We start from the raw sequence: 24,109 nt of genomic DNA, 5'->3' as shown, positions 1-24,109 counted from the left end.
TTACAAAATACATTCACGATAGAAGTATTTCTCATGTTTAGTGTTATTCCTCATATTTCAGCATGGAAATGGAAATGAACATAGGCAAACATAGGCCAAAATCCTGTTGCCTAGTGCACTGAAGTATGCCCATAAAGTATGCCAATTGAAACAATGGGGACCTAGTGTGTCAACTCCTCTGTAAGATCCATTGATTCAAATGTGCCTACTCTAACTGCAAATTACTAATGCTAAAGTAAACTGCTGTTAGAATAGACCCATTTGAATCAAGGGAACTTGTGAAGGAGTTGACTTACTAAGCCCCCTTACTAAGGTTTATCTCATAAAACAGTTTTAGAGGTACCAATAAAACTATACAGCACACGTGCATCCCATGTATGTAAAAATTAATATTTACATATATATATTGCCTTTTAGTTAACTTTGATATGGGAATGTTAGACTTCCCTTGTAACATTGTATTTTATATTGTTTTTTACATTTATATTGTTTTATATTTTATATATTTTTATATTTTATATTGTTTTGTCTATATTTCCTTCTGATATTTTGAACCCATCAGATTGTGTTCAAAAACCTACATAGGTTAATTTTCTCTTGGGCTTTATTCTTAGGAATAAAGACCCTGCTTCGAAGCAATGTCTCCAGAACGGGAATGTCAGTGTAAGAAACCTCCTCTGACAACAGAAGAATATTGGGGAAGGGAGGACAACAACCACCCAATGCTGTGCTTCCACAGCAGAAGACATGTTTTCAGTTCCAAAGTGTGTATATTCCTTATGTAATTCTCAGTAAAGCTGGGAAAAGTTGAAGGCAACAAGAAAAGAGGATGGCTAAATAAGAGATGGATTGACTCTTATAAAGGAAACCACAGCCTTAAGTTTGCTGAGCAGGGCTGATGATAGGATCTTCTGGAAGTCACTAACTTATAAGACTGCTGTAACAACAATTCTTCTAGGACAAAAGAAAACAACACACACGTATGGATGGATTGTAAAGCACAATTTAGAGATACAGTACAGTAGAAATGCCTAGTCCTTTGTTTTAATTACTAAGATCACAGTAGGCTCAATATCTTCATTTGGAGAACGCAACAAATAACACGGTTAGCAAAAAGTATCATCCTTTTTGACACCCCAGCACCAACCCACCAACTATGCCCGTACACACAAAGTCATCCAGTGTAAAACTTAGTGGCATTTGGATCCTATCCTTCAGAAATGCAGCCAAGCATCCGAACAAACAGATCTGCTTCAGACTTCCACAGAACCTTTGGAAAACTATTTGAAAAAAATATGCAATGTTGCTTCATAGAGTGGTTGCCCTAATATGAACCTCTATCCATTCAAAGCACAAATGAGCTTGAGCCCACCTAAAGGCATTCTTGGGTCCTGAGGAATGTTGTACCCCCATTAGAAAGGGAAAGCCTTTATTTTATCTTGAAATTGCAAATCTCTAGCAGTCTCTCTAAAAGCCCTGGCACTGACCTGGCTCATGTTCCAGTGTGAGACTATGGAGCCTATGGTTAGGGCAACATACTAAGAAATAAAACTGCTTACAAAAACCATTTTGTTCAGGAATGCACCATGGCAACAGAAGATAGGTTCAAGATGTTCCCAAGTAGCCTAAATCATATGCAGATGTACATACATCATGCACAGTCAAAATGAATTAAGGCAAGAACTCGCACAAGAAAAAAGATGGTGAAAAACAAAGCATGCAGTAATATTTTACATACCTTGTAGTGGCACCTGTTGCTTTCCACGATAAGAAATCTGGAAGATCAAAGAAGTGTCCTGCCTTTTCCCAGCAAGACTCTCTCAAATTCTGCCAATATTTTTTTTAAAGGACAAAGATAAGAAACAGTTTTAATGCCTTATAATTTTAAAACAAATTTAAATCATATGCAATTAACCAAGAGAAACATCAGAATTACCTCTTCCCTGCACCTAAACCATTTGCACATTGACAGAACATATGTAGGATTATTCTGACTTTATCTGTACCTTCTTTTTCTTTCCAAGAGGAGATGCTGACAACAAAACCAATAGTTTCTCAAGGACATTTTTACAGGCCACCATTGCAACCACCACAGAAGAACTACAAAAACTACAGTCTTCCAAAAACATTAAATTCTGGATACATGTGTGTGTGGCTTTTCCATTCAGCATGTGACAGCTACCACGGGCAATGACAATAAGGAACAGTGGCATTGTTTTTAAAAGCCATAATCCAGGTAACAAAGCAAATAACATAATACAAATAAAAAAGAGAATAAGATAAACGAATGCACTAGATTAATTTACTAACTACTGCCCCAAATCCTGGTGCATAGTCACACAAATGGAATACGTTTGGAGGCAAATAACGCGAAATCACCACAGACATTATCAGCGACATGCTGAATCATAATATTAACTATGCAACTGAACATGTTTACAGTGAATTTTATAACTTGGGGCAATCACAAGGTGTTTTGGAATTGTTTGTTCTACACCAGAATAACTAGGCAAGAGGTTTGACTGCTAGTGGATAAATGTGACTGCTGACAGCTACTCACATTTGTTTTAATTACAGTTCCATTAGAATTATAGTTGCCTAAACAGTGTCTGTTAAGATGTTCTCCTCTCCCTTGTGTAACCCTTCATACTATACAAAACATGCTCTGGAGGGTCTCTCAGTAAGCTTTATCACATTTTGACAATACATAGGGGTCCATGGAGGAAATAGTTTCACCCACAAAAACAGTTCTGAAACTAGCACGATTATGTCAGAAGGATGGCCTATCAATCAATCAATCAATCAATCAATCAATCAATCAATCAATCAATCAATCAATCAATCAATCAATCAATGTCTGATTCCCACCCTCTCAATTTCATAGCACTCAAAGTGTTTGACCCTCAATGTCTTTTCATCCCATGTATCTTCCTGATTTCCATAATCTAGGTGTTGTTGTTTTTTTGTCAAAATCATGTACACCCTGTTTTACTCTGTGACAGTATCAGCAATATACATTTCTCTCACTACGCAAGTATAATTATCTGGGGAGGAGAAGCGCCAGTCAGGAAACCCTGGAATCAAAATCTTTTTTTTTTAAACAAAAAGAAAAGAAAAGCAAGCACCTTCAGGAACACATAACTTGGGCTGAGACAGGCTGAGATACAGTCAGCGTATTTTCGGCAAGAATTACTGAACATCTCTGAGCAGCTTATTTTGGTTTCCTTTCAAAGAGGCCAGGCCAAGGAGGTCAGTGCTGCCAAATGAGTCAGGGTTGTGCTTCACTTAGAGCAAGCAAGACAAGGCGGAGGAACAATTCTTGAGAATACATATTTCTCTTGGGGCTTTGTGTCAACAAGGGCAGGCTTTTGATTAATATGTAGTGTGCAATTCTAAACAAATCTAACTATTCAGTAAAGGGAAAAATAAGTGGGCCCAGGGTATTCATTTCACTGCTCTACATCTCCAAAAGCGACAATGAAGCGTGTCCCTTTAAGAGTAAGTGATTCATGCTCATCATGAAAGCGATTTGTCATCAGTGATTAGTACTGACAAATACATCAAGCTCTGTTATATGCTTCTACAATAGGACAATAATCTCCATGTATTTGGGGATAATTATAATTCACAGATCTATTTGCATTACCCCCACGCAGTTAACAAGTGTACCAAAATCCCGTGGGAGGGCCCCAAAAAAAGTCTTCAGTTCAGCAATTCATGTCCTGTAAAGCTCCCTCTGTAGCCCCAGGCAAAGACATTTAGCTGTTTTTTTCCGGGAGACCCCAGGTTTCCTTCCCTCAGTCCTCTCTTGCTTTGCCAGATTCCACCCACTACAGGGCAATTTAAACAGATCCTCATGAGGACAGCTCTCTGCTCAGCTGATAGCCAGCATCTAAGCTGGCTTCTTGCAATTGAAATAAATAGTCCTATTCAGGCATTACAGTAAAGAGGAGAGAGTGCTGTAGCCCTGCCCCCTCCCCTAGATATGAATCTAAAGAGGAGATTCTCTGCTATTCATGAGAGCTTTCTATATGATTTGTGGTCCTGATTTTCCAAGGTCTATAAATTTACTCATATATTTACAACATATATTCTCATGCAGTGAAAGACAGAAAATACAAGCAATGCCAGCACTTACTCTTTATTTATATCCCATCTTTCTCCTGTTACTGGGATCCAAGGTGGCTACTTGCTTAGATTCTTATGCATTATTACTGTTCTTCTATTTAAATTTTAATCATACTGCTACTGGATTGAGTAGTATTTTATTTAAATTTGAATAATAACACTTAACTATGACTCTATTTGGGAATGTTCATTTAAATCAGCATACTCAAATTTAATTTTAATTTAATGCAAAAATATCTTTCTTTCTGGTGATATCTTTCTTCTTTTAATTTTCTCCTCCTCCTCTTCTCTCTCTCTCTCTCTCTCTCATAGCCATGATCACCCCGTTAACTCCTCAGAAAAGCCCTAGCCACCGAATCCAATGTTTCCTTGCACCACGACCAAGGAGCTCTCCCCCCCCCCCCGTTTAATCTTTGGACCTTAACCAGGAAACATTGTTTTTGCTTTTAATCTCCACAACACAGAGACATGAATGAGTAACCCATTTACCAGATGTGAGGGCATACCTGAGGGTCATCTCCAGGGTAATGAAAGTGTTAGGTTTACTCGAACACTTTTACTCTCAAATGTTCATGGACTGCTTTGCAAGTGATCTGTATAAACAGAATACCATTTTATCTTTTTCCTAACATGTTTTCCTAAATTATATTTGCTGTAGTTTAATTAAATCTGAGAAGTCTAAGATATGAGCCTACCATCTGTAGGAACCAAAAAGTTGAAAACTAGTTACAGTAATTCATTAATTAAATACCTTCTCAATCTAATAATCAAATAGTGTTTTGTCTGGCCTTGCTGTTTTCCTATGTCTTTTACTTTTCTGACTGAGGTTCCTGCAATTAGGTAAGATTTATTGTACTTAAGCCATGTCAGCAAGATGATTATCTCCTCCGTTATAAACCTCTAAGGAACACAACAAGAGCTTAGGGTGGAGAGAGTTTCTATTGCTCTGAAAACTTTGGTACTGACATTTGCTTCTAAATATCTGAAATACTTTTCCATCCCTAAACACAGTTGTGTTTTTCAACACTAGCTGCTAATTATGCATTAAACATACCAGCCATCAAGGTATTATCTGCTGGTTACTGTAGGTGAGTAAGGAATGTCACAGGCCAAACAGAGAAGTGGTTAGTCTTTCTTTTCCCAACTATTACCTACTCATATGTCACAAATCTGTAAGCTGAATCAAGTCAAAAATGGCTCAGCACTGAGTTTTTTCCCCACACAGGACTCCATCTAAGCAATACCAATGCACAGCAATGCCTTGATTTCTCCTCTGGTTTTTAAATTATTGCCACTATCCTATCCCAACACTGACAAAGCTCTCTTCAGAACTGCTCAAAGCAGACTTAAGTGGAAGTATGCCCCATTCAAAATAATTCTGCTTCAAAATAAATTCAGCACTTCTGCAGTGGCCATCCCGAAAAAGATCTTTTTTGTTGCATCAAATGCATCAGTTGATCAACAGGGGAACAGCACCAGAAAAGCTAGATAGAGGAGCCCTTAAACTGTAAAACCTCGGCATACAAAATTACAACCCAGGGAAGGACTGAAGGCCATTTGAATCAAAATCCCACACAGACTTGTAACAAACAATTTGGACTTATAGGCCATGGTTGGGCGGGGGGGTAGTGCAAAGAAATCTTCCCAGAGGCTCAGGTTTGGAAGTGAAAAACAGCTTGGAAATGTTATGATTAAAACTCCCAAAATCCAGACCACTTGAGGATTCCGTGAGCTCCAACCCTAAAAGAGCAACAATTCCATGCCTTGAGAGACAGCTTGAAAAGGGGAAGACAGCAAGAAAGTGTCTAGATATGATGGGCATAGACACACGAACCACCTCACCTCACCTTGAAGAATGTAATCAAGTTTCCTGACCACCAAACCATCCCCGTCTTCTCAGGGCTTTCCATCCCCTTATCTCCTGCCACTGATCTAAGGGAGGTGGATGGAATGGTTCCCCTTCCCTTGATTCCTGCCTGCCTGCAGTCTTGCATCAGCTCCCAATACTTCCTTGTGTGCTTCTTCCAAGGCAAGGCAAGGCGGTCCTATTTTGCACCCCATGCAATCCACAATGTTTCTCTCTCTGTCCCACTGCAACTAGTAGCCACACTAGGTAGCCAATACACCCACTCCTTCTGCTACCTTACCTACGGTGTCTTAGTTTTTTTGCATACTCTAAATTTCACTGGCCTCAGTTAAAGCCCCACTCACCCTATTCCTGTTACAGCTTGGTATAAGTGCAAGGCCTGATAATGTTCTGCTTTTTCACATCATTTAGAACCAGCTATCTGTGACGGCAGTATTACTCTACTCTTATCGGTAATGCCAGCCAGTAAGTTACAAATCTCTCACTGTCTCAAAACTATCTGAAGAATGTTTTTGATATTCAGAGTACCCATGCTTTTCTGGCCATTGTTAAGTCAAAGGTGATGTACTAAAGTATAAAGAACCTTGGGGGGGGACATTTTAAATGAAGATGTGAAAAGTGTAAATATGGCTTGAATGAGAGAGAAAGAAAGAGAGAGAGAGAGAGAGAGAGAGAGAGAGAGAGAGAAAGAAAAAGAAAAAGAAAAAGAAAAAGAAAAAGAAAAAGAAAGAAAGAAAGAAAGAAAGAAAGAAAGAAAGAAAGAAAGAAAGAAAGAAAGAAAGAAAGAAAGAAAGAAAGAAAGAAAGAAAGAAAGAAAGAAAGAAAGAAAGAAAGAATTCCCCTCGATTATTAATTCCAGTATGCCATGCTCTGGCCTTTTGCCCTATGAAATAAAGAATGTGTAGAGGAAGATCTCTATCTTCTCATATAACACATGAAGTGTGAATGAAGCATGCTAGATCAAGTCTTGGAACATGCCTAACCTAATTATCTATACACATACACAAAGACAACCCAAAATACCAACCTTCAAGTTAATCCCTGCCCAGTCCATCACCATGTGATGGCTTAACTCTTAAACAGAGAAAGTACATTTTAGAGGTACCTGGCATGTATCATAATTACCATCATTGGAGAAAAAATTGCAAAATCTTGCATTCCCACCAGAATTGACATATATCAATGAACAATGATCAGTGAGTAAATTTAAAGCACCACAAACTCTTTAAATGATATAAAAGCACAAAAGGCACTGCATCCATATGTGGCTTCAGGAATTTCTCCATTATTACTTGTATGGTACTGTCACCACAACTGAAGTGTTGTTCTGATTCCATTAACGTAACATCAGAATCACACATCAAAATTCACGAACTGTTGAGTCAGGGACAGGGAAGGGTTACAAATGATGTTAACAAAAGTGTGTGTTGGACAGTTTTTTTAAAAAAAGAAAATGGGTGTGGGTTTTTCATGTTTTAATTGCTGAAGAGTAAAAGCATCCAACTTCACAATTACTACAAATATCTTCAGTCTGAGAGTTCCTTTTCATCTTGCTTCCCATCTTTTTTGCTTTCTCACTGACCCTCCTTTCTCTCTCTCCTACATGGCACTCATTTGGTCTTTCCCTGTGTCCTCTTTCTTTCTGCCACTTTACTAGGAGGCAGGACCTTTTCTCTCTAGCCTTTTAATTCTTTACACACTTTGGAGGCCCTGCACAAGAAATGAGAAAATAAAGCAACCTAAAGGCCTTCTGGAAATGAAAAGAAAAATCAGTATCCCAGAACTGATTGCAATTTTGTATCTAGGGGATATTAGGCAAATCTGCCTCTTTGTTGCTGAAAAAAAAAACTGAAGCATTTACACAGCCTCAGGGCTACATCATGGCCTTGGTGGGCCACATGTGCCTATGAGTTGCACCATTCTGACCCCTGTTGTACCTTGTGACACTGGGAGGGAAAACTTTTGACATTAAGTGCTATAGCTTTGAAGCCAGAACGGCACTCCACTGCATTTATAACATAACACCAGTAATGTAAAGTGGTTAAAAACCTGCTATTGAACATGTCCCCCATTGCAGGAGCTGCCATGATCCCTTACAATTGCCCATGGTCACTAGGGGTCCTGGAAGTTAAAGTTCAGTAAGTCATGAGGACCAAAAGATCCCTCTATCTACCCCAGAGATTTTGGAGAATGTGAGATTTTCAAAGTAAGTTGTGCCAAAGCCAAGAAGTGACTCAAAAGTCCTTGGCAGTACTCCCTTTCCCCCACTATGGTGCTGTGCCACAAGACAGCTGATACAACCCTATATGGCTTCAAAGATGAGATAAGCTGATTTCCCTCAGCAAGCCAGGATTACAAGATGCCAAATAGACCACAGTACACTTAAGACCCTGTTTCTGCTGCCATAACAGGCAAGCCAGGTGATGTGGACACTTTCAGCGCAGTTTTACAAGAGTATTTTAGTACAGGAAGTTTGCAAAGAGGAGCTCAGCATATTAGAAAAGTTCCAGCTCCCTGGAACTTGCCAGTACTGGTGAAAGCAACAAACAAGCAAGTTGTGGAATGACTCAGCAATATATTGGGACATCAAGCTCTACAGATGGCTATCACACCTCTCCCAAGAAGAAGATTCTTGGATAGAAAGCTGCTGTCAACAGTCATGCTGTATCTTGAAGCACAACAGATTTTATTATAACACACATCCCCAGACTAACTCAGGGGAGGCATGAAAGGTTATCCTCACTTGGTTATCTGTGCTTTTAGCATTCTCTCTCACACATGGAAACACACACACACAGGCCAAAACAAAAAACAAAAAAACACACACCCAAAGTAAATGATAAGGTGGAAGAACTGTGAAATGCCAAACAGTAGCAATAGTTCTGACACATTTCTAAGCAAAACAGATTACCTTCTCAGTAAAGCAAATGGAACTGAGAATATCACTTTCCATTTCTTGGTTTCAAGTCTCTCTCTTTTTGAGAGAGAGAGAGAGAGAGAGAGAGAGGCAGGATAAAAACCTAATAAGAATAATAACAAAATAAACTACTCCATCCATTTTGCAGGACAGAGATTGCTATGCTCTGGCTGGCAAAACGGACGTATCCTACAGCTTAAATACTGGGAACCCCTAGAAGGCAGACTAATGTCACAGAGCTATTCCATATCCATAACACCAATCCTGGCAAGCCACAGAGATCTAACATTTTCACACCCACTTATTTCCCTATGTGGCTGCATTTGTCTGCTTGGGGCTACTAGACTAAACATTTTTGTTGGCAAACTCTGCTTGTTGATGTTTCTAACTCCCATTTAAAGAGCAAGTAGAAAACCAAACCTTTTCCTAAAACTATTATGAATAATTAGAAGACCAGTGAACTATGGAACAGGAGCTTAGAGGAATATTCATACTTCATGAAGGGTCCACAAGCACTGCTAATTAACCCCCATTAACATGAATCTGTCACTATCGGCTTCTGCCAGTTAACTTCCTTGACCTTCTCTAGCCTCCACCTTGTTACTCTATGGTGCGAGTCAAGATAAGAGACTCCAGCTGTTGTAAGCTGACAGGGGGTAATTTCCATTTGGCCTTCATTAAGGGACAGAAAGCATCATTGAGACCAAATGTACAAGCCAGACTAGTGGAGGTTATAAAATATTCAAGTGGCACACATTTTTCCCTTTCATCTGACAGTTGGAATTAAGAAACTATATATCAGCCTGAGCCACATAAAACTTAAACAGAAGAGAGGGCATTAGAATGTGACTTTGTGAATAGACTGCCTTCTGTCTGCTGAAGTGCTCCTTCGTATAGAAGAAATAAGCCAGCTCAGGTGATGATTTTGGAGAGTTGATGAAAAGTTGTGGGACTTTGCTGCTTCAAGTAGTCACATAAATTAGTCATGGAATATGAATATGGTAAGATCTCCAATTATAAACAAGGATTCTTTGTTATTTCAAATGGGAGGAGAAGATTAGAAAATAATGTTTGATAAATAAACAAATGCATACACAGCCAGTGTGATGTAGTGTATAGAGTGTTGGACTAGAACTCAAATTTCTGTTTGTCCATGGAAAGTCACAAGGGAGAGGGGAACACAGATAAAACCACTCCTTAAATATCTTACATAACTTAAAAACCCTGCAGGGATTATCACATATTTGGGTGTAACTTGACATCAATTCAATCTTACTGTCATCTAAACTCCAACCACCACTAACAATGAAAGTTCTCAAGCACCTCTTCTAAAATGAGACTTTACTTAAAAGGGAAGGACTTTAAAAAAAAAAGTCTGGAAGGGGCCTTCACCATTCTGAAATCAAGCGACTATGTTCTATGTCTATTCCACTATTTGTACAAATGATGTATGCTAACTGCCATGATAAATCAGAGGCCAAGCCAAAGTCATATACTGTATTGCCAGCACTGTGCGGCCAGATGAACCTATGATGATGACAATCATGGCATGACAAAGGAAGCATATCTCATCTTGTCCCAAACAGCTGGCAGTTACAGCTCCTCTGAAAACAGGTGTTCCATTCATGTCCACCCATGCTAACCTTCTCTATATGAGTCCAATTTAGGTACCTGTGCCGTTAAAGCAAGCACATTATTACCTAGCATACTGAGAATCACCAAATTAAGGTTTTCTCAGTGACTCATATACCTGGTAATTCCCACAAACTCTTATATGAAAGAACATTTACTTATGTTTGTACTAATCCTATGGACCAGATCACTTTCAGTGGATAATCTCAAACTCAAATATTTTGACTGCAAGAGAGAAAATGTTTTTCTATTCTCTCTCTCTCTCTTCAGTCTTTATATACATCCTATTGTGTCCATGCCTGTATCTTTTTCTATGTTAGAAAGTCTAGAGACTTCAAGCTTTCTTTATAATCTACTTGTCACAGGGTAGACTGAGAAACACTCTACAATACTCTTCTTGCAATGGACCTATGTTTAAAATATAGGTGCCACATCAGGTCCTGATAACCTATGCAACTGTTTTGGAATCCTTATTAAGGACATTATGGTGGGAGAAGAAGACGCAGTTCCTACTGATTCATCACTGCAAGGGCATTTACTACATTATGCTAATTATTCTACTGTTGCAAGAGAAACTTTCACACCACAGCTGAAAAGGCCGGAGAAACAGAACACTGTAGAAAAAGTAAAGCAGCATGTTTTCCACTGAACACTCAGGATACCAAAAGCACCAACTGTGTCAATGACTAGAAATCCCCGTTGCAAACTCTGAGGTGGGTAATACACACACAGCTGGCTAATGAATTGGTCAAATCATTCCTCTATATAGGAGATTATAAAAGCTGGTGAACATTAACTATACCATGCCCTACGGCCACGTTTGTGCTTGGATAGAAACTTTTCTGTAGTTAGCAAATTATGCAGGCTTGATCTCATTTTCCTAAAGCCAAATATACAAAATGCCAGGGTCTCCAACCAAGAACAAAGGCTTATACAAAACATATTTACTGCAAGAACCATCAGAAATCTAGCTACTCAAAACCAGTCAACTTAAAAACAAAGATCCACAGAAAAATTTTTCTCCCTCCACAGTATTTACTGTTTTAGACCGTATGGACTCTTTTCTTCTTCAAAAGAAAGAGTTCAATGTGTTTAAACATTTGTAGGTGCCCTCCAGATACAATGAACTAGAGTGCTCACAGCTCTCAGACAGGAGGGTGAATGGGGATGGTGTAAATCGTAGTGCAACAAGCCTGGAATGCACCAGATTGCGGAAGGTTGGGCAGAATAAAACTTTATTTGAATTTTGTTGTGTTTTCTGACATACTCACTTCTTTTATCCACAACAACTTAGGCGGCTGCATCTCAACTGACATTGCACCTCCAACGTAATGCAAGACATTGTGCTTTGTCCCATTGATACGTGCTACTTGATCAGCTGCTCGGTGGTCCATCCACATGATGATGTTTCTGTTGTGTGCTCCTTGTAAAAGCAAAGAGAAGATTGGATACATTTTTGTTTAGTTTAGATACATGCATGCATGCGTGCTCATGTACACGCACAAACACACACACACAATTTACTTAAAACATGTGTATCTGCCTTTCTTCCATCACAGAACTCAAAGCCATGTACAAAGGTTCTCTGGTGATCTCTCATCAAGAGACTTAATAATAATAATAATAATAATTTATTGTCATTGTAAGTATATACACATACAACGAAATTCACAGACACCCAGAGACCAGACACATGCACACACATAAAATTCCCAAACACTCCCCACTCACTAAAAGTCCCCCACTAAAAATACAAACATCTACACCGCAGGCCAAGTAACACAGTCCAACTAATTATTCACTACTGGTGGTCTTTAAGCTCATTATTAATTGCAATTATAGCTCTGGGATAAAAACTATTGAGAAAACGTGTGGTCCGAGTCTTAATTGTTCTATATCTTCTGCCAGATGGTAACAGTTCAAAAAAGTTATAAGCAGGATGGGAAGAGTCTCTCAGGATGCTATGTGATTTCCTTAGACAGCGGGATGTGAAGATGTCATCCAGGGTTGGTAGCTGGAGCCCGATGATATTCTGGGCAATTTTAATGGTTCTCTGTAGAGTTTTTTTGTCCGCTACAGAGCTACTCCCAAACCATGCCAGAATGCCATAGGTTAGGACACTCTCAATGGTGCTACGATAGTATGACAGAAGTAAATGCTGAGATAAATTTAACTTGCCGAGCATTCTCAGGAAATACAGCCTCTTCTGTGCCTTCTTCATTAGCATGTTGTGGATCTGCTTAGCCTCAATAAAGACATGCTGCTTCCTAAACCTGTAGCTCTTCAATTAGTCACGTGTATAGTCACAAAAAACTGGTTCTGAAGTTGTCCAACATCCAATTCAGGAAACTTCTACGGCTAGACTAGACTTGGAGAAATACCTACCAACCAGTTGCACCCTCAGGGGTCATGGCTCCTGGTTGTTTGCCATATATCCACTATATAGTGCAATATTAATGTGTTGTGCAACGAGAAATTGAATGTGAAGAATGTGGATGTGAATGAGAGGGATGTGTTTTATGTGCAGTGTGCTATGTTTTCATGTTATGGATGCTATGTTCTTGTGTATTTTATCATTATGTGTACTCGAGATGGCATTTAATTTTGTTTGTACAGAAGTACAATGACAATAAAGTAAATTCAATTCAATATCGTAGCCCTTATGTCTTAACATCTAACCTTACAGCGATTCTTCTATCTCCCTACACACTTCTCTACTCTGCTGCACTTGAACAAGACCCTAAAATTCATCTTAGCTTTTATTTTACAAAGAATCTCATGTCCTTTTGGCTCAGGGTTCTGGTAGACACTGCCCCTATTTTAATAGCTCTCCTTGTTTTAATAGCTTTCCTTTAGTATTTGTCTCTCCTTTAAGATGTTTCTAGCCAATTCCTCTTTACATTAATTTCATTTTAATATGGGAAATCTTTGTGTTCTCTTTGTTTATTTTATCTTTATGTAGCTAATATGTTCATATGCCACCAAACAGGCAGAAGACATAAAATATCAAATAAAAACAATAACATTAAAGATTTACAAAAATAAAATAGAAATAAGTCAGCCCAAACAGTGTCAAAATGATAAAATATGAATGTTAAAAGCCAGAAATAAAAATGTAACAGTAAAAAGTAAGAAGAAGAAAAAAAACAGCATTGAATGCCTCTCAGAACAAGATCTTAGCCTGGACCACACAGTAGCAGAGACTCCACTGGGCAGATTTCAGTTATTTAAATGTCTTACCTTCAGCATTGACTGCCAAGGGTTGGAAACGGCTGTCTAAAACAACAAGGGAACAGGTAGCATCAAAGCCAAGTCCTCGAATCTGGGAAATATCTATCCCTTGGATAACTTTCTGTGAAGCACAAAGAAGATATACACTGAAAATATTATCACATGCATGCACACAAAAATAGGAAGACCTAAAGAGGCTTACAAAAAAGCAGTTTGGATGGAAATACATTGTTTTTTTTAAACAAGACTTATCCTTTAAGCACCTCAAATATAAATAAGAACATCAAACCTTTTGTAAAACCACACAAAAAAGACAGTCCCTGGCATCAGTTCAGACCACCTATTTATCTAGTCCAATGTTGTTTACTTTTAGTGGCACAGTTCTTCAAAGATTCAGGCAGAGAAACTGCTCCATCAGTGCTAGCTGGGAATTTATTTTTATTCATTGTGCCCCCAAAAAGTTGGATTCAAGATCTTCCAAAATCTTCTTCAACTGTTATACTTATTTTAAATCCTTTCAGAATTACATTATGCAGACATTAATGGCTATATTTTAGGGCATCAGTGAAGCCAGAGAGCAAACAGTCAGTGTCATTTCCATCTATTCTTATTATGGTGCTGGGTGCTGAGGTTGTTTGCGAAGTTCTTCTTCTGCCTTATTATTATACCACTATCTTCATTTTTAGGGGACGTGGTGGCACTGCAGGTTAAACGGCAGAAGCCTCTGTGCTGCAAGGTCAGAAGACCTGCAGTTGTAAGATCGAATCCACACGATGGACTGAGCCCCCGTCACTTGTCCCAGTTCCTGCCAACCTAGAAGTTCGAAAGCATGCAAAATGCAAGTAGATAAATAGGTACCACCACAATGGGAAGGTAACGGCATTCCATGTCTAGTCGCACTGGCCACGTGACCATGGAAGATTGTCTTTGGACAAACGTTAGCTCTATGGGTTGGAAATGGAGATGAGCATCGCCCCCTAGAGTCGGACACAACTGGACAAATTGTCAAGGGGAACCTTTACCTTTACCTATCTTCATTTTTAGAACCAGACTCACTGTTTTCAATTATTATTTCAATTATTAAAAATTACATTCCACCTTTCTGTCAATGATCCTCAAATTTAAGATCAGTTGATAAAAAAACAAGATAAATGTCAAAAAAATATACAGAAGCATCACTAATTCAGCTTACACTAATTGACTTTGTTGAATATATTTTACACAAGGCAAACATAAATGAAGTTGGAAAGACATGATATGAGGTATACTCCATTTCTGACAAATCTCCATCTTCCCTACAAGCATTTTGACCACATCCCCACTCTTTCTCAATAAACAGTTATCAGTGGCCTCAGTCATTGGAAATACGTATCACAAATATAATGGTTTGATTAGATATGGCAAGAAAGAATTACTTCATGTTTTTTTTTAAAACCTTTCTTACAATAAGTCATGCTTCCATGAAATAGTTTTCTGTAAGAGTAATGTAATTTCACTGATTTTTCAGCATAAATACTTGAATCCCATTGAACTCAATGAATCATCAGGGAAGATGAGAAAACAGTATTTATTTTGCCATTGCACTGAAACGAAGTAAAGGAGAACATTTCAATATGACTGAAGCAACGTCAAGATGATGTCTGCCATTTTGACCAGACCTAGTTTTATATATTTTTTATTTTCTCACGTCAACATGCTTTTGTTCTTCCATTTCAACTCATCTGTATATACTGGAAAATATCTGTAAAAATTAAATAGGCAGAAAGGGAATGGGATCTAAGCGTGTGACGAAAACAAGTACTACATTTTGTTATTCACGTAGCTGTTGCTCTGGCCCCACCCCCATCTTCCACCGCCTCCTCCAAGATGCTTGCCACAGAGCATGGCTCATTAATGTTTGAAAAGGCTGATCAATAACAAGAGAGTGGTGAACTGCTCCACTACGAATTACCAGGCAGCTTATGTATATTTAAAGAGTCAGCCTCAGAATACGGAGCAGTCCAACTCCAGAGCTTTTTCACAGAATGCTAAAGGGCAACCCACCCTGATGCTCACTGCCACTCAAGGTCATAATATCAACACAAAGACGCAAACATCATTTTTTTCTGATTAACCAACCAAACATAGCAGACAGACTGGAACAAAAGTCTTTTATTTTTCCCTACACAAGGTAAATGTCAGCTCTTCTCAGTAGGTAACCGAGACCTGGAAAGTTATTTCTTTTAAAAATTAATAACAATTAGTTACAATTAGAGCTTCAAGCCTCCCCAGGTTTTCTAACTGTTTCAGTTACAATTTGTTAAACTCAATTTTTATTCCATTTCTTAATCAGTAAAAAGATTGCTTTTAGTTGCTTCAAAAAACTCTGAATGGTCCAAGATGTTGTCGGCCTGTAGTACAAACTACACTCTTCTTCCTGCCAAGTCATTTTTGCTTGACCATCAACAACAGCCTTGAGCCCATTAAAGGAAAGAGAGGATATGAAGATAATAAAAAATATAAAATTCAATGTACGGTATATGTAAATATGAAGTATACATGATATTCTCTAATGGCGCCACAGGCAAGTTCCCACCACCACTACTTCTGATGATGACTTCTTATTTCCCCAGTATTCTGTGTCACCACTTATTTCCCTTATGCAAAAACGCCACAGAAATGCCAATGAAACAAGGGAATACTACCAAAGGAATGGCCATACTTGCTTCCCAGATTTTGCAGGAAGCCAAAGATTTCCCAAACTAAATTTTAGGCAGAGTTAACATAAAAATGGAACACTTTATTCCCAAGACTAGAACAAGATGATAAACCATTCTGAGGTAGGTTCCTCACCACTTTCAGCAAGTGTTAAATTTATATCTACTTTAAACTGTCCCTGAGCTTTATCAAAGTCCCTTTCACATTTGCACCATATGTAAACTCATTCTAACTTCCTGTATCACTCCCACAACATCCAAACTTTCTCAAAACATACTTCTTTGACTGGGACAAAGAAAAAGAAGGGGTAAACACTAGAGCCTTATATCACATATGCTTTAAAAATATATTACAATGTATAGAAACTTTAGTCATAGGCAAATGGAAGGCATATGCTTAGGCAAATGTATAGGGATTGGGGGGGTAGGCTATTGATTTCCCTCTCACATACACACACTCACATTAAGGAGCTTCAGTCTCTAATGCAACATGTTCTTAACTTTCTCTCCATTTCCCACATAGATTTCTTCTTTACAATTTGTGCCAATACACAGCATCATCTTCAAGTACTTCACTTAGTGCTTTCCCTCCCCCCCCCAATCTACTACATGTTAAACTTGAATATTTCTGAACAGTTGCTTGTACTAATTTCTTATGGGAAATTTAAAAACAGATAATTGACGTTTTGTCTCTGGTTTCTCCCGTAAGCAAAATTTTGGCCAAAATCCTACTATGAAACCCATCATGCATAAGGGCAATCACATGAGTAGTTTTTGTGGTCTGCCACATGTCCACTGCACAACTGATTGTGAGCTCAGCAGCACAATCAGGAGGCAACCAGGCACACAACAGACACATAGCAAACTACCTACCATTGTATGCACAACAACCAATTACGTGAATAAAACTGGAACTGGGCCTTTATCATCTTTTGCCCATTGGATAGACCAAATATGCTTCTCCCCCCAACAATTGTGAATCTGAAACAACAGGTAAATCTAAACAACAGATATTTAAAAGGGTCTGCATACTCTCACTCTCCAATTAAATCAAGATACAAGCTGATAATATTTTATTTCCGGTTTTTCAGCAGAATCCTTTCACATTTTGTATGAGACAAAATGCAAAGGAGGAATCCTGCTAGCAACTGAAAGGTAATCAGCAGAGACATACATAAAAAAAAGAGATGTAACTGTGGGTGGCATAAGGCATATATATCAAAAGCTGCTGCCAAACTTTGAACCTAACAGTGTGGCCCATTATACAGACGTATCTGAATAATGGAATAGGGAGGCCCACATTGTGAAAGAGGTAGACAAGAGATCGGCTAATAAATGTCACCGGTTATTTTAGCCAGCTTACAATGTCATAGCTGCGGCATGTCTGTATGAGAGAAACAGTCCATAGTGACAAAGGCAGCAGAGAATTGTCCAGCTTCATTAGATAAGCTGTCTCACAGTTTGTAGCATGCAATTCACAGTAAATGTCAACGTCTGTACCTTTGTGACTGTACAACAAGCAGCCCAGATGTCATCAGAGGATTGCTCATAGTGGTCTGGTTGCGGTGCCCAAATTTGAATTGGCTGGTCTGCATAAGCCACTAGTGTCCCAAACTGGTCTACCACAGCCGCACGGACACTCGCTGTGCCAACGTCAATTCCAACGTAGTAATTTACTGGTTCCAGGTCCTTGCTTTGCATTGTGAGCAGACCTTTGGAGGACAGGAGACAAAAATTGGATTTTAAAAATACACTTCACTGAAAGAAGGCTTCACTGTTTAAGGGCACTGTTCACTTCCACAATTTAGCCTTACCTAACAAAATATGTTGTTTGAGAACAGGTGGCAGCTTCACTCTCCTACACCAAAAATGCTGCAAGTCGAACACAATAGCAGCACTTTCTCCATTCATGACACAGAACTTGCCTTATGAAGTGCTTGAAGATATTTACTAAAAATAGGATGGGATATAAGGCTGACAACATACACAAAAACACTTTCTATACACTCCACCCCCAAACAAGTGATAAAAGTGAAGGGAAAGAAAAGACCAGAGAATAAAGGGAGGAGAAAGCAAGCAGCTATTTTGTAATCCAGGAGCAGGGAGGGCTTGGTCCTGTGGAGAACATGAGGTCCAACAGGCTGAAGTTCCACAAGGGAAGTAGAGGGAGATAGCAACAGATGTTTTCCTGGCCTACAAATTATCCTGTCTTGGCAGATGACACTTAGCACCTCTTTTCTCCTCCATTCAGGAACACTTACAGTAGCAGATCTCACACAGGTGCCAGTTTTTATACACCCCTACCCAACTAGGTAGTAAAAGTCAGGGGGAAGGGAAGAGAAGTACAGTACTACTTGTCAAAGGAAGCCAAATGTAACAGTAATGTATCTGAGTTACAATCCCCACCCCCTTGAAAGAACAGTGATTGGAAAGCCCTTTGTTAAAAAGTGCCCTCAGATTAGAAGATAGAGACCTGTCAGACACTCAGCCCAACTCTCACCCCCCCAAGTATTTTCACAAAAGCAAAGCCTAAAATATGCTATTTCTGAATGCAAGTAATTTGCCTCCATGAAGCACAGAGTGCTTCATAGAGCTTAGCTCTGATTCTGGCTGGTTTAGAGAGAAGCCCACTTTAGCTCCGAAAGTGCCAGACTGCTCTTGAAGAAGTCCAGTGTATGTAGTGATTCTGGATGCTCTCGAGTCCTTATTAGATCCATCAACATTCTAAGCCCCTGCATAATCCGTATAAAGTGAATCAATTAGGTATTTTGCTGTGGCAGCTCAAGCATGGTGTGGCACCTATACCTAATTCATAAACTGCACTCAGTCACACTTACTATGTTTCTAATCTCTCAATCTGAGTTGGAAGTGAAGAAATGTGATTCTGTTTGTGGATGCCTCCAACAATTTGTGACCTAAGAGTTGTTTTTATAATGGAACTTGGCACAGTATGTAAAAATAATATACAGTGATTTACTGTATCATCATTTTGTATCACTTCCAACGAAAGCTTTCTGTGTTCCTCCTGTAACTCAATTCCTACAAAAACATTATTTGATGGTATAAGCTACATCTAATATTTCATCTAGAGGACATCTGGATCCACAAAACAGTGATGCATTCACCAGTGTGACTTATTCTCGGGGGACCACAAGAACCATATTAAATCCTAAAAACTGAAATCTCAAGCAGACATCTGCTACAGCAGTGGTCCCCAACCTTGGGCCTCCAGATGTTCTTGGACTACAACTCCCAGAAGTCTTCACCACCACCTCTTCTGGCCAGGATTTCTGGGAGTTGAAGTCCAAGAACATCTGGAGGCCCAAGGTTGGGGACCACTGTGCTACAGGATGCAGTCAACAAGCATCAGAAAACATTAATATCTGGAAAAACTAAAAGACACAAAAAGCACACTAAGACAGTAAGTCCTCTGAGTAGGTGGCTCTTTGGACTAGTAACTAGGTGTATATCTTCTCTAGATGGAATTATGCTCCACCAGAAACAACAGTGCATAGCTTAGGGATACAATTTGACTTAGCCACATCACGGGAGGCCCAGGTAGCCTAAGTGGCTAGGAGTGCATTTTACCAGCTACGGTTGTTTTGCCAAGTACATCTGTGCCAAACAGGTTATAATCTGACCACAGTGGTTCATGCTCTCAAAAACCCCTGATCGAATTACTATACTACACCACATGTACATGTACAGTACTCGATGGTGGTCTGAAAAGATCAGCTAGTAGAAAACAAAACAGCCAATACTGCAACCAGTACAGCCAGAGGGTACCATTAAACTAGTTGTAATGGCTGCCTAGTTGTTTCTAAGCCCAAACCACAATCCTGATGCTAATGTCTAAAGATATAAGTGGCTTAGTACCTAAACATGTACAGCAACATCTCATCTTCTATTAGGTTGCTAATGACATAAAGTGACTGAGGAATGCTCTTTGAGAATACATTGACTGAGGAATGTTCCTCTCTAAAAATCTTGGATATTGAGCTCTATCAGCAAAGAAGAGAATGTTCCCATTTATGATGCTCCAACTATGGAATATCTTCCTCACACAGGTGCAACTCATGCCAAAATTACAATCATTTTGGCACCTTTTAGTCTGGCAAAACATTTTAAAGCTGGCTAGCTATCTTTTTTTTAAAGGCTGTTTTTCTTTGTCTTGTTGACATTACTGGAGCTTTATCCTACATATTTTAGTTTTTATTACATTTGTGTACACAGACTTGCTATATGTTCGGATGAAGCACTGTTTTCCATTTTTAATAAATCATGGTAAAAATTGATTAAAAGAAGAGGAAGGGAGTGGGTGGGTCCGACCTGCATAGCAACCATGCCTGCTGCACTAAGGATAAGTGTTTCCTCAAGTCAGAAAACCACTCACAAGCTCTCTGTGTGTAATAATAATAACACTTGTGTGCTCTCAAATAAATTCTGAGCTTTCAGGGTCTTCTAGGTAGGAAAAACTCAGAAATGGTTTGCCAGTCCCTTCTTCTGGGAACATACTGAGACCACACAGTGGGGAATCAAACTCCCAACCTCTGGTTCCACAGTCAGATACCTAACTTACTGATCTGCGTAAATGTAACATCAAACCATGAATTGTAGTATGAAATGAAAGAGCTCAAAATGGTCAAACCATCAAATAATTAATAAGAATCTCTTTCCATTTATTATGCTCCAATACAGAAGTGCCCAGGTCTCTGAACCAGCATAACATCACCATCACAATCAAAAATACATTTAGATACACAGGACATTTCACAGATACAAATAGAGGGAAAATAAGACTGTAAGATCATTTAATTTTTTATACAAATTACGGTGGAGTGGAGAATTATCTTCAAAAGTGTCAGTATCCATACATACCACAAAACGAAAAAAAATGGACAGTACAATTCAATTTATTATTTGACATGGAAGAGCTAGTAAAAACTCCCATTGGTCACTAAGGAGACTGTTTAAAAAGAAACACAACAAAAGCGGCTTACTTAAGGAATATCAGAAGAGTCAAAACTATTACGGGACTTCCTGTATTCACCAGATCAGTACCTGCAGGTCGCCACAGTCCTATATAGAACATATAAAGACATTTCCTTGTGGCCTTTTCTCCGTCTCCTTATGTTGTATATGAGATTCCCTCAAACCCACTATTTCAAGTATTCACAGTAGATCATGGAACCAATCTCCAAAAGATATGGGCGTCCTACTGCAGTAATCAAAGGTCTGCAGTGATGATAAATATTTATATAGTCCATCCAACAACAATCTGAAGAAATATTATTAAAAATGTACTCAGAGGAAGCAAAATGCTTTCCATTTTTTGTTGTTGTTTAGTCGTGTCCGACTCTTCGTGACCCCATGGACCAGAGCATGTCAGGCCCTCCTGCCTTCCACTGCCTCCCGAAGTTGGGTCAAAGTCATGTTGGTCACTTCGATGACACTGTCCAACCATCTTGTCCTCTGTCATCCCCTTTTCCTCTTGCCTTCACATTTTCCCAACATCAGGGTCTTTTCCAGGGAGTCTTCTCTTCTCATGGGATGGCCAAAGTACTGGAGCCTCAGATTCAGGATCTGTCCTTCTAGTGAGCACTCAGGGTTGATTTCCTGCAAGATGGATAGGTTTGTTCTCCTTGCAGTCCAGGGGACTCTCAAGAGCCTCCTCCAGCACCACAATTCAAAAGCATCAATTCTTCGGCGGTCAGCTTTCTTTATGGTCCAGCTCTCGCTTCCATACATCACTAAAGGAAAAACCATACCTTTGACTATGCTGACTTTTGTTGAGAATGTGATATCTCTGCTTTTTTAAGATGCTGTCTAGGTTTATCATCACTTTCCTCCCAAGAAGCAGGCATCTTTTAATTTCATGTCTGCTGTCCCTATCTGTAGTGATCATGGAGCCCAAGAAAGTAAAATCTGTCACTGCCTTCATATCTTCCCCTTCTATTTGCCAGGATGGGACCAGTGACCATGATCTTAGTGTTGTTGTTTTTTTGTTGTTGAGCTTTCCATTTTAACTTTGTGCAAATATGGCAGTTTTTTTCTCATTGACACAGTGATGAAAGAAAAGAGGAGAATTATTCAAAACTCTTTCATTTATCTGAAAATCCTAAAATGTTGTTCACAGAGAATATAAGCAATCACAAGGCTGACACAAACAATGAATGCCACTTGCCGTCCAAAATAGCCTGGAAGATCCAGACACCTCGCTTTCTCCTGAGATAATTACCAGAGATTTTCTTCCACTTCCATTCATTTGTGACAGAAGTGTGGCAAGACTAAAAATAAAATAGTGTGATTAGTTTCAAGTAATGATGTGCTTTAGGTTCAGAAATTATTTGTAATCTGAAACAAAGCAGCGGTACTTGTTAATTTTCAAACTGATCTGAAATGGAGCAAGGAACCTCCAAGTGGGCTACAATCAAATCATGGCTCTGTGAAGCACTGAATATTGTGTTGGCACTTTAGATTAAAAAACTGAAGGGAAATGTTTTTTTTTTTAAAAAAAAGCACTCAGCACTTGTCAGTCTCATTAGGAAAATGAAAGTAAAACATTTGCAGAACTGGGAAGTTCAAAGCAAAGGGAGATGGACAGCTCCAACACCAATGAAAAGGCCAAGCTCTCCTGGATCTTGCCCTCCTGGAGCCTCTGGGAGGGCAAAGATCAACCAGACAAATTCATTTGTCCTATAATTGGCCACCACTGAACATTTGGGCAGGCCAAGAGAAAGGTATTGGTCTGTTAGAGATTGGTATTTGTTGGTTGTTGTGGGTTTTTCGGACTCTTTGGCTGTGTTCTGAAGGTTGTTCTTCCTAACGTTTCACTAGTCTCTGAGGCCAGCATCTTCATACCTTGCAGGTGTGGCCACAAAACGCAGCATCCACACCAGAATCAAAGAACATAAGAGACACTACAGATTAAAACAATGAAAAAATCAGCAGTAGCTGAACATGCCCTAAAAACAAGCTGGACATGGAATTCTATTTCAAAACACAGAAGTACTGGACAACACCAGTAATCATTATGTTAGACTGCACAGGGAAGCCATTGAAATCCACAAACACAGCAGAGCTTCAACAAAAAAGAAGAAAGTTTAAAACTCAACAAAGCCTGGCTCCCAGCTCTGAAAAATACAGCCTGCAAAAGGTCAACAAATTCTACCCAGCCACAAGGACTGGTGATCACTGTACACAAAAGACCAGCTAACGACACCCATCAATCAAAGTGACAGATAATCTCTCCCCCCTTAACAATACACCCACAACAAAAAACACGCTGATCACCACAATCACCCATCTCCTGAAAAGGACAAAAGCTGATCCTACAGCTATAAATACTCAACTATCCAAAGAAACTGCACAAAAGCACAGAATTCTGATCCTGTCCTCTGAAGATGCCAGCCACAGAGACTGGCGAAACGTTACAAAGAACAACCTTCAGAACATGGCCAAAGAGCCCGAAAAACCCTCAACAACCATCAGATCTCTGCCGTGAAAGCTTTCAAGAATACATTTGTATTTGTATTGCTTTCATTTTACTGGAAAGTTTTGTCTTATTTTGTTTTACAAACTGGCAGAAGTCATTTTGCATTGCACTTTAGAATCCAGTTATTGAGTGTCTCTGCATGT

At 39.2% G+C, this 24,109-nt stretch overlaps 1 protein-coding gene across 19 annotated transcripts in view; it reads right to left on the bottom strand.

Moving 5' to 3' along the window:
* Window positions 1-24,109, bottom strand: part of FGGY (FGGY carbohydrate kinase domain containing) — a 224,458-nt gene that overhangs the window by 188,520 nt on the left and 11,829 nt on the right. For 8 of the 19 annotated variants that reach the window (XR_013544951.1, XR_012086424.2, XR_012086425.2 and 5 more), the window contains exons 2-6: window positions 18,286-18,421; window positions 17,972-18,183; window positions 13,785-13,896; window positions 11,816-11,967; window positions 1,739-1,827 (exon numbers count right to left, since the gene is read on the bottom strand). Coding sequence is in view for 16 of the 19 variants with exons in the window: in XM_072997694.2 (XP_072853795.2) it covers window positions 1,739-1,827; window positions 11,816-11,967; window positions 13,785-13,896; window positions 17,972-18,183; window positions 18,286-18,382 (662 nt within the window). In the remaining 3 variants the exon portion in view is untranslated. Of the gene's footprint in view, window positions 1-1,738; window positions 1,828-11,815; window positions 11,968-13,784; window positions 13,897-15,219; window positions 17,952-17,971; window positions 18,184-18,285; window positions 18,422-24,109 lie in introns of those variants that run through there. The other 11 variants (XM_072997696.2, XM_078392925.1, XM_078392926.1 and 8 more) reach the window with 4 other exon arrangements.

The sequence above is a fragment of the Pogona vitticeps genome, chromosome 4 (assembly GCF_051106095.1).
Source record: "Pogona vitticeps strain Pit_001003342236 chromosome 4, PviZW2.1, whole genome shotgun sequence".
Classification (NCBI taxonomy): domain Eukaryota; kingdom Metazoa; phylum Chordata; class Lepidosauria; order Squamata; family Agamidae; genus Pogona; species Pogona vitticeps.
Note: the sequence above shows the minus strand (reverse complement) of the source record. Positions and strands in the feature narration are given on the sequence as shown.